Source organism: Pistacia vera, unplaced genomic scaffold (assembly GCF_008641045.1).
Source record: "Pistacia vera cultivar Batoury unplaced genomic scaffold, PisVer_v2 Contig590, whole genome shotgun sequence".
NCBI classification, from domain to species: domain Eukaryota; kingdom Viridiplantae; phylum Streptophyta; class Magnoliopsida; order Sapindales; family Anacardiaceae; genus Pistacia; species Pistacia vera.
This window is the reverse complement of record NW_022196435.1, coordinates 554,735-566,132: the sequence shown is the minus strand read 5'-3', so window position 1 is coordinate 566,132 and position 11,398 is coordinate 554,735. Positions and strand designations below refer to the sequence as shown.

The 11,398-nt window shown below is 48.8% G+C and overlaps 1 protein-coding gene across 1 annotated transcript; it reads right to left on the bottom strand.

Annotated features, from left to right (window-relative positions):
- Positions 1 to 322: 322 nt before the first annotated feature.
- LOC116109892 lies at positions 323 to 1,525 on the bottom strand. The gene has a single exon (XM_031396124.1). The coding sequence runs from the start codon at positions 1,523 to 1,525 to the stop codon at positions 323 to 325; it is 1,203 nt and encodes a 400-aa protein (XP_031251984.1).
- Positions 1,526 to 11,398: the final 9,873 nt, after the last annotated feature.

The following is an 11,398-nucleotide window of genomic DNA, read 5'->3' as shown; positions in this document are numbered from 1 at the left end:
CATTCGGGGTAGTGGACCTCTCTGATCATGCCATTGCTTAGGAGCTTTTCAATCTCTTCATTGACAATCCAGTTTCGCTCAGGTGCGAATTTCCTCCTCATCTGCTTCACTGGTGGGTGATCTGGATCTGCCTTGAGCTGGCGGACCATTACGTCTAGACTGACTCCTGTCATGTCGGCGTGGGACCAAGCGAAGCAGTCTTTGTTTTGTTTGAAAAATTCTATCAGCTTCTCTCTTGTCTCGGGTTCGAGGCGGGAACCTATATGTGTCTTTCTCTCGGGGTAGTCCGGATGTATCTGCACCTCATCCAACTCCTTAATAGTTAGTTGGTCAGGCTCGGTCCAAGGGGTTGGATGAGACTGTAATTGCTATGAAGAGTTTCCTTTGCTCTTGAAGGCATTCTTGTATCAGTCTCTGGAAGCTTTTGGGGTCGCCTTTGATCTCTCGTACCCCCCCACTTGGTTGAAAACCTGATCGCCTGGTGGAAGGTAGATGGGACTGCCCGCATGTCGTGGATCCAAGGCTGGCCTAAAATGACGTTGTAGGGAGATGGGCAGTCGATCACCACGAAGACGGTCTGTTTGTTCACTCCGCCGGCGTAGATAGGAAGGACGATCTCTCCGATAGTGTATTTCTGCTCCGAGCTGAACCTAACCAGCAGTGTCGGCCGTCTGTTGATGTTTGCTTCTTCTAGTCCCATTGCCTTTACTGCTTCGAGGAACAGGATGTTTGCTAACGAACCTCCATCTACGAAGACCCTTTTCACTAAGATGTTGGCAATCTGTAGGGAGACGACTAAAGCATCGTGATGAGAAGCGGCCAAGGTGACCGGTTCGTCATCTTCAAACTGAATTACCTGATAAGAGTGTGACTGCGAGACCGGATGGATGGACTGGACTTCGTGGTGGTGGTTGGCTCTAGCATATCGCTTGGCCGATGAGTAACTTACCCCACTGATCTCTGATCCTCCGGAGATGAGCAAACAGAAACTTTTCGACGTGTGTTCTCGCGGAGGGGGTGACGGTTCTTTGGAGCTTTTCTGGCTAATAGTGTTCTTCCCCTTGTCAGTAAGCAGATCACGGAGATGTCCCCTTTTTAGAAGTGTGGCAACCTCAAGCAACAAGGCAATACAGTCGGCAGTGTTGTGCCCATGGTCGCTGTGGAATTCACACCACTTGGTTATGTCTCTCCTTGCCTCGGGATTGAGCTTGCCAGGCCACTTGACGGTGGATCCCAATCCTTTCATTATTGTTACGACCTGGGTTGGTTCGACGTTGAGGTTGTACTCTGGTATTTTGTGTCGGTTCGATCCGAACTGCCTGTTATCATTTCTCGCGGGTTGGTGATCATAAGGTTTCCTGACTCTGCCCATATTGCGTGCTGGAGGTTGGTGGCGGTGCTCTACCGGTCTAGGCTTTGGCTTCCTGTCACTCCGCCTTGATTCATATCTAAAATGAGCAGCTCGGTTCATCTTATCTTCCTCCCATCTTATCTGGATAACTGCCCGGGCCAGAGCGTCTTCCATTGTGGTGCAACCCAGCTTCGTAAGTTCTTTGTATAGTTCTCTGTCCGGGAGGAGGCCTTTCTTGAAAGCGTCCACAGCAGTCTCGGGGTTACATGAGGGGATAGAGATCTTTTCTCTATTGAATCTGCTAACATATTCTCTCAATGGCTCTCCCCTTCTCTGGTATATTCGGTATAGATCGGTCGACAGTTTCTCTAGTTTCTTGCTACTGGCGAACTGTTCCACAAAGGTGTCAATAAGTTGGGTGAATGAATTCATGGATTCGTTCGGGAGCTTTGTGTACCACTAGAGCGCCGGGCTGGACAAACTAGAACTGAAACTTTTGCACATGTAGGCTTCTCTAAGTAGTCGGGGTATTGAGATTCTGAACATCCGCTGCTTGTACGAGGCTATATGGTCATCTAGGTCGTTGGTACCATCGTACGGTTTCATGTTGGGGATGGTGAATTTCTAGGGCATGTCGGCCAGAGTGATCTCATCCACAAAGGGTGAATCAGCGTAACAATGGGGTCTGCTCTTCTTGGTTGGGACCGGCATTCTTGGAATGTGTCTCATCACTGCCTCGACATCGGCTAGTCTCTTGGCCAGTACTTGTTCCATAGGAGAGGGGGATACTACCGGGTCATCCCGTCTTATTGGGTCTACTGTTGCATTCGTTCTCAGCACATTCCGTTGGGTCATCCCTTGGGGGGCAGTCTGATAGATCATTCTGTCGTGCATTCCTTGGTAGCATGGATCTTCGTTCATCCCTTCCGGTTGGATGACTCTCATTGTTACTGTTCTATTATTCCACCTTACATGAATGGTCAGGGGAGTCGACTGGTAGTCGCTTGGTCTGTCAGGATGGATGAGCTCGAGTGTTGGAGTTTGTTTGGTTTGGCCATTCAACCTGCGAGGGTGAGCCGAGCCGAATGGGGTTTGTGTTTGGGTTGTTGACTAGAGGTGGAGTGGGACATTAAGGATGGGTTGGTCTTGCGGATGCGGGCTTTCTGTTATTGGACTGTCTTGGTCACGAGGCTGGGGTGGGTCGGCCGGATGGTGTTCTGCTAGCATATCTTTGTCTCTATTAGTCAAAACGGAGTCGTCGAGTGCCAGTGCGCTTAACGGATGCGACCCTTTACCGGAGACCGAGGGCCAATGCTCTGGTGTGGAGAGTGGTTGTATGGATGGGATATGGGCGCGGAACCGATTGGGGGGTGCTTGGCCGAGTAGGAACTCTAGGTCGTAGAATTGACTCACCTTCTCCTTAAGGGATTGGTTTCCTGACCTGACGGACATGTTTTCCATCTGGATCGCATTGTTCTCAGCTTCCAATGCAGCCACTTTGTCCAAGTTTTGTTGCATGAGAGTGGTTAGAGCTTCCAGTTTGGCCTCGAGGCCAGGATTAGCGTTATCGGAGTTGTCAGCCATGGCAAGTCCCTCTACGCAACAGGGTTCGTCGAGCCAAATGATTGCTAGAGGCTCCACAGTGGGTGCCAAACTGTAGACATAAGAATCTACCTATACGGAAGGGGGGTCTGATCCCGTGAGGTTGAGGCCAATAGCGATCCGCTGCACCTGCACACGTAGAGAAACACACGCGTGAAGCGAACGGGAAACACCGGGGTGGTGTTTGTCGTAGGCACTCCGACGCTCAAGTCAGCAAGGCTGAGAAAGGCTAATATAGTGAGGGCTAGGGAGTAGAGATTACCGGAAGTCTAGTTGGGGACTGTGACTATGGCGGTGATGTAAAGCTCTTAAGTAGGAGCTTCAGGTGTGAAGGTGTAATGTGATCTCTTTTGTGAGAGGGCTGACCTCTACTTATATAGTGACTGTCTGGTCTCCCAATCCTGGTAGAAGTAGGAGTCCTAGTATGACTCTGATGCCAACCCTAGAAGAATTAGGGCCGTGGTAAGCTGTCTTACCAGTGTTCGAATAGGAAGGTGATTCTGAATAGGAAAGTAACTTCGAGCAGGAAAGTGATCAGGAATAGGAAAGTATTCTGAGGGGGCCGTGGGCTCTGGATTCGCCTGTGGACCTAGGAAATGGACTGGGATTAGGAGGCTCGTGCCCACGTGGTTTGGGCCGGCTATATTTTGTACCGAATGGGCCTAATCCAGTTGGGTCATATCAGGATTGGGCTTGGCTTCTTCTTCAGTGTCGGGCCCGTTTTCCTATTTGGACCAAGGACGATTTTTGGCCCTAACAAAGAACAAATAGTAAATTAAATCCAAAGTTCAATAGCATGATTTATTTAAATCTTATAATTTTATTAAAAAAAAAAAAATTCGAATTGAATACTTATATAAATTGGTTTGTTCGATCAACCGGATAATTTTGGATTTAGAAGAAAACCACCTCAAACCGAAAAACACCTGAACGTGGTTTTACATTTTTAACCTTCAATTTTCGAAATCATAAAGGTGGTTTGAATAGGAAAGACCGTTTGGCTGCCACTGCATGAATAAGAGGATGGATGACTGGGAGGAACATGGGAGTGCCGAGCCAAGGTTGGCAAGGCATCGGCATGGTAGTTCTCAACTCTGGGGATTTGTATGATGGAGAACTCTTCGAATTGGGCCTGCAGCTCTTTGGCCATGCTCAAATAGGATGTCATCTTTGAATCGCGTGCTTGATACGTGCCTTGTAGTGATTGACTACGAGTTGGATCGGACTTCACTTCCAGTCTCTTGGCTCCAATTTCTCTGGCCAAGGAAAGTCTAGCTAGAAGGGCTTCATATTCGGCCTCGTTATTCATGCATTTGAACCCACACCGGATTACTCGCTGACGATGTCTCCCTGGTGCGATCAGTACTATTCCGAGTCTGCTTCCATTGACATACTCGATCCATCTACTAGGAGAGTCCACTTTGAGGGTGGTGCGCCATTCATGCAATAACTCTCTTTCGGCCTGGGTGGTCACTTGGTGTGAAGTCGACAATGAGTCTGTTAGTGCCTAGGACTTGACGGCGTACGGTGGTAGGCTATCGTCAACTACTGAGCTCTACTATCCATTGCATAGTCGGCCTGATAGTTTTGGTTTGTGCAGTATCTGCTTGGTGGGAAGGAGGTGATTACAACAATGGAGTGGCACTGAAAGTACGGCCTGAGCTTCCTGGTGCATGGATAGGGCAGGGCCAGTTTCTTTAGTTGACTGTACCGAGTTTCTGCGTCAGGATGACTTGCTCACATAGTAAACGGTAACTACTTTGATTCTTCTTCCCAAACTAGCACTGCTGAGATGGCAGTCTCTGAGACCGCTAGATAGGTAGAGCTTCTCCCGTCCATAGGTTGGAAAAGACGGGGGTGTGGTCAGATACCTCTTCAGTTGTAGTAGGCTTCTTCGCAGAAGGGTTCCAGTCGAACTTTCTTGACTTCTTGAAGGCATGGAAGAATAGGTGGCACTTATCAGCTGATCTGGAAGGAAGTGACTCAGGGCGGCCACTTGTCCTGCAAGGCCTAGACATCTCTGAGCAAGTCGGGGATGGTATGTTGAGGATCGCTCTGATCTGTCGGGGTTCGCTTCTATCCCTCTCTGAGTAACCATATAGCCAAGAATTTACCTGATGAGATGTCGAATAGCACTTGGCTGATTCAGCTTCATTTGTACTTCCAATGACGCGAATGCCTGGCTAAGGTGGTCAAGGTGTTGTTCGACAATCAGGGACTTGACGAGCATATCTCATCGATGTACCCTCCATATTCTCTCCTAAGTAGTTGGAGAACATCTTGTTGACTAGCCATTGGTGGTGCCCCGGTGTTCTTCGTCCGAACGGCATTACTTTGTAGCATTAGGTTCCCCTCTTTGTGATGAAGGTTGTCTTCTCTGTGGCTCCGGATGCATCAGGATCTGGTTATATCCAGAAGGCGTCCATGAAACTAAGGAGTTCGTGCCCTATGGTCACATCTACCATCATGTCGATATGTGGGAGTGGGAAAGAATCCTTGGGCAGGCTTTGTTCAAGTCAGTGAAGTCGATGCAGACTTACCACTTCCCGTTCTTTTTCTTTACGACCACGACGTTTGCTAGCCATCGGGGTAGTGGACCTCTCTGATCATGCCATTGCTTAGGAGCTTTTCAATCTCTTCATTGACAATCCAGTTTTCGCTCAGTGCGAATTTCCTCCTCATCTGCTTCACTGGTGGGTGATCTGGATCTGCCTTGAGCTGCACCATTACGTCTAGACTGACTCCTGTCATGTCGGCGTGGGACCAAGCGAAGCAGTCTTTGTTTTGTTTGAAAAATTCTATCAGCTTCTCTCTTGTCTCGGGTTCGAGGCGGGAACCTATATGTGTCTTTCTCTCGGGTAGTCCATGTATCTGCACCTCATCCAACTCCTTAATAGTTAGTTGGTCAGCTCGGTCCAAGGGTTGGATGAGACTGTAATTGCTATGAAGAGTTTCCTTGCCTTGAAGGCATTCTTGTATCAGTCTCTGGAAGCTTTGGGTTCGCCTTTGATCTCTCGTACCCCCCCACTTGTTGAAAACCTGATCGCCTGGGTGGAAGGTAGATGGGACTGCCCGCATGTCGTGGATCCAGGCTGGCCTAAAATGACGTTGTAGGGAGATGGGCAGTCGATCACCACGAGACGGTCTGTTTGTTCACTCCGCCGGCGTAGATAGAAGGACGATCTCCCGATAGTGTATTTCTGCTCCGAGCTGAACCTAACCAGCAGTGTCGGCCGTCTGTTGATGTTTGCTTCTTCTAGTCCCATTGCCTTTACTGCTTCGAGGAACAGGATGTTTGCTAACGAACCTCCATCTACGAAGACCCTTTTCACTAAGATGTTGGCAATCTGTAGGGAGACGACTAAAGCATCGTATGAGAACGGCCAAGGTGACCGGTTCGTCATCTTCAACTGAATTACCTGATAAGATGTGACTGCTGCGAGACCGGATGGATGGACTGGACTCGTGGTGGTGGTTGGCTCTAGCATATCGCTGGGCCGATGAGTAACTTACCCCACTGATCTCTGATCCTCCGAGATGAGCAACAGAAACTTTTCGACGTGTGTTCCGCGGAGGGGGTGACGGTTCTTGGACTTTTCTGGCTAATAGTGTTCTTCCCCTTGTCAGTAGCAGATCACGAGATGTCCCCTTTTTAGAAGTGTGGCAACCTCAAGCAACAAGGCAATCCATCGGCAGTGTTGTGCCCATGGTCGCTGTGGAATTCACACCACTTGGTTTGTCTCTCCTTGCCTCGGGATTGAGCTTGCCAGGCCACTTGACGGTGGATCCCAATCCTTTCATTATTGTTACGACCTGGGTTGTTCGAGTTGAGTTTTGTACTCTGGTATTTTGTGTCGGTTCATCCGAACTGCCTGTTATCATTTCTCGCGGGTTGGTGATCAAAGTTTCCTGACTCTGCCCATATTGCGGTGCTGAGGTTGGTGCGGTGCTCTACCGGTCTAGGCTTTGGCTTCCTGTCACTCCGCCTTGATTCATATCTAAATGAGCAGCACTGTTCGTTGTTTCTTTATTTGTAGGTGCACTACGTCGTGTATGTTACTTTAGAATGGCCCAATGGTTAAGGCATGTAGGCCTTATGTTGGGCTGGGTTGGTGCTTTGCTTGTCAATGGTATAAGGACCATTCATTCGGTCTGGTCGACCGAGTGTACATTCCCTTGGATGAACAAAGTTAAACTGTAGTTCAATTCTTGGGTTAGATCAGGCCAACTGGGTGGTGTGAATCATAAGTCGTGCTGAGTTTCGTAGACCAAGTAAGGCCAATACTGAGGTGCAACTCGCGAATCGGGTAGGGCCGATCGGAGGATGTCATTGTGAATCGAACAGGGTCGATTTGACAGTGTAAGTAAGTTTATCGGGCAGGGCCGATCTGAAAGTGTCATCATGAATCGAGCATGGTCGATTCGAAGGTGTAAGTGCGTTTATCGGGCAAGGCCGATATGAAGGCGTCATCGTGAATCGAGCATGGTCGATTTGAAGGTGTAAGTACGTTCATTCGGTAGGGTTGATCTGAAGGCGTTATCATGAATCGAGCATGGTCGATTCGAATGTGTAAGTACGTTTATCAGGCAGGGCCAATCTGAAGGTGTCATTGTGAATTGAGCAAGGTCAATTCGAAAGTGTAAATACGTTTATCGGGTAGGGTCGATTTGAAGGTGTCAGTACGTTTATCGGTAGGGCCGATCTGAAGGTGTCATCGTGAATCAAGCAGGGTCGATTTAAAGGTGTACATACACTTATCGGGTAGGGCCGATTTGAAGGTGTCAGTACATTTATCGGTAGGGCCGATCTGTAGGTGTTATCGTGAATTGAGCAAGGTCGATTTGAAGGTGTACGTACGTTTATCGGGCGGGGCCAATTTGAAGGTGTCAGTACATTTATCGGCAAGGTCGATCTGAAGGTCTCATCGTGAATCGAGCAGGGTTGATTCAAAGGTGTACATAAGTTTATCGGGCAGGGTCGATTTGAAGGTGCTGATACGTTTATCGAGTAGGGCCGATTTGAAGGTGTCAGTAATTCATCGACTGGGGTCAGTTTGGAGACAAAAAACTTCTGAATAGTACTTCATTAAATATCTGGCCATGAGGCCGACTGTCTAAGAGGAGATGGATAAGCCTACTCATCCTTTTTAAAATGAAAAAGAAAGAAACAAAGTTCACCTAGTAGTAGTAGCGTTTGAGGTGAATGGCATTCCAACTGTTGTTGATGTCTTTGCCCTCGGGGGTCTGGAGTTTGTAGACGCCCTTCCCTGTTGCTTTGATTATCTTATAGGGGCCTTCCTAGGTGGGACCGAGTTTGCCAGAGTTGATCTTCTTGGTGTTTTGGAAGACCTGCGAAGGACCCAGTTGCCTATCTTGAAAGTACGGATCCTCACATTGCGGTTATAATGTCGGGCGGCCTGTTACCGGTAAATTGCGTTGCGGATGCTTGCCCGTTCCCGTAGCTCATCCACGGTGTCTAGGTTCTGGTAGAGGTTGTGACTGTTTGATTCCTTGCCCGCCTATTAGAGCCTGGTAGACGGAACTGATACTTCAGTTGGGATGACTACTTCAGAACCATATGTGAGGGAGAACGGGGTTTCGCCGGTTGATGAGTGAGCCGTGGTTCGGTATGACTAGAGGACGCCGGGTAACTCGTCTACCCATGCACCTTTAGCTTTCTGCAATCGCTTCTTCAATGTCTGTATGATGGTCTTGTTTGATGACTCGGCCTGGTCGTTAGACTAGGGGTTGCGGGGTGTTGAGAAGCTCAGTTTGATTCCCCACTTGTCACTATAGTCCCTAAAGCCTGAGCTAATGAATTGGGATCCATTATCGGTGACGATCTCCTTCGGTATCCCGAACCTACAGATGACATTCTTCCAGATGAAGGCTTTTACCTCTCGATCTCTGACTTGTGCGAAGGCTTCGGCTTCGATCCACTTGGTAAAGTAGTCTGTCACAGCCAATATGAAGACTCGTTACCCCGGTGCAGTAGGTAGCTTTCCCACGATGTCCATTCCCCACTTCATGAATGGCCAAGGTGTGAGGATAGAATGGAGTTTCTCTGGTGGGAGGTGTGAGACATAGGCAAATCTCTGACAACTGTCGTACTTCTTCACGTAAGCGGTCGAATCGGTGTGTATGGTCATCCATTAATATCTAGCGGTGATCACCCGGTGTGCAAGACTGCGGCCCCCTGCGTGGTTGCCGCATTCACCTTCATGGAGTTCGGATATAACACTTTGGGCTTCTTCTGGACTTACGCATTTGAGATAAAGGCCCGAGAATGACTTTCTGAGGAGTTGGCCCTTATGTATGATGAATCGTGCAGCTCTTGCTTTCAGTCGATGTGTTTCGTTCTTGTCAGTCGGGAGTTCATCGTTTTCCAAGTATCTTACTATCGGAGTCATCCAGCAATCGGCTTGTTCAACGCCCATGGCTTCTGCGGGAGACTTGTTCGGTGGTTGTTCCTTCTAGTTGGCTGGCCACTATATGAATAAGAGAGGAATGGATGACTGGGAGGAACATGGGAGTGCCGAGCCAAGGTTGGCAATGGCATCGGCATGGTAGTTCTCAGCTCTGGGGATCTGTATGATGGAGAACTCTTCGAATTGGGCCTGCAGCTCTTTGGCCATGCTCAAATAGGATGTCATCTTTGAATCACGTGCTTGATATGTGCCTTGTAGTTGATTGACTACGAGTTGGGAATCGGACTTCACTTCCAGTCTCTTGGCTCCAATTTCTCTGGCCAAGGAAAGTCTAGCTAGAAGGGCTTCATATTCGGCCTCGTTATTCATGCATTTGAACCCACACCGGATTACTCGCTGGACGATGTCTCCCTCTGGTGCGATCAGTACTATTCCGAGTCTGCTTCCATTGACATTACTCGATCCATCTACTAGGAGAGTCCACTTTGAGGGTGGTGTGCCATTCATGCACAGTAACTCTCTTTCGGCCTGGGTGGTGGCACTTGGTGTGAAGTCGACAATGAAGTCTGCTAGTGCCTAGGACTTGACGGCAGTACGGGATTAGTAGGCTATGTCGAACTCACTGAGCTCTACTGTCCATTGCATAAGTCGGCCTGATAGTTTTGGTTTGTGCAGTATCTGCTTGAGTGGGAAGGAGGTGATTACAACAATGGAGTGGCACTGAAAGTACGGCCTGAGCTTTCTGGATGCATGGATAAGGGCGAGGGCCAGTTTCTTTAGTTGACTGTACCGAGTTTCTGCGTCGAGGAGTGACTTGCTCACATAGTAAACTGGTAACTACTTTGATTCTTCTTCCCAAACTAGCACTGCTGAGATGGCTGTCTCTGAGACCGCTAGGTAAGAGTAGAGCTTCTCCCCGTCCATAGGTTTGGAAAGAAGCGGGGGTGTGGTCAGATACCTCTTCAGTTGTAGTAGGGCTTCTTCGCAGGAAGGGTTCCAGTCGAACTTCTTGGACTTCTTGAAGGCATGGAAGAATAGGTGGCACTTATCAGCTGATCTAGAGATGAAACGACTTAGGGCGGCCACTTGTCCTACAAGGCGCTGGACATCTCTGATGTAAGTCGGGGATGGTATGTTGAGGATCGCTCTGATCTAGTCGGGGTTCGCTTCTATCCCTCTCTGAGTAACCATATAGCCTAAGAATTTACCTGATGAGATGTCGAATGAGCACTTGGCTGGATTCAGCTTCATGTTGTACTTCCAAAGGACGGCGAATGCCTGGCTAAGGTGGTCAAGGTGTTATTCGGCAATCAGGGACTTGACGAGCATATCATCGATGTAAACCTCCATAGTCTCTCCTAAGTAGTTGGAGAACATCTTGTTGACTAGCCATTGGTAGGTGGCCCCGACGTTCTTCGGTCCGAACGGCATTACTTTGTAGCAGTAGGTTCCCCTCTTTGTGATGAAGGTTGTCTTCTCTTGGTCGTCCGGATGCATTAGGATCTGGTTATATCCTGAGAAGGCGTCCATGAAACTAAGGAGTTCGTGCCCTACGGTCGCATCTACCATCATGTCGATATGTGGGAGTGGGAAAGAATCCTTGGGGCAGGCTTTGTTCAAGTCAGTGAAGTCGATGCAGACTATACACTTCCCATACTTTTTCTTTACGACCACGACGTTTGCTAGCCATTCGGGGTAGTGGACCTCTCTGATCATGCCATTGCTTAGGAGCTTTTCAATCTCTTCATTGACAATCCGGTTTCGCTCAGGTGCGAATTTCCTCCTCCTCTGCTTCACTGGTGGGTGATCTGGATCTGCCTTGAGCTGGTGGACCATTACGTCTGGACTGACTCCTGTCATGTCGGCGTGGGACCAAGCGAAGCAGTCTTCGTTTTGTTTGAAAAATTCTATCAGCTTTTCTCTTGTCTCGGGTTCGAGGCGGGAACCTATATGTGTCTTTCTCTCGGGGTAGTCCGGATGTATCTGCACCTCATCCAACTCCTTAATAGTCGGTTGG

Excerpts from the sequence above, each read along its gene's own strand:
- LOC116109892 (XM_031396124.1), bottom strand. The coding sequence starts at position 1,525 with ATGGAAGACGCTCTGGCCCGGGCAGTTATCCAGATAAGATGGGAGGAA.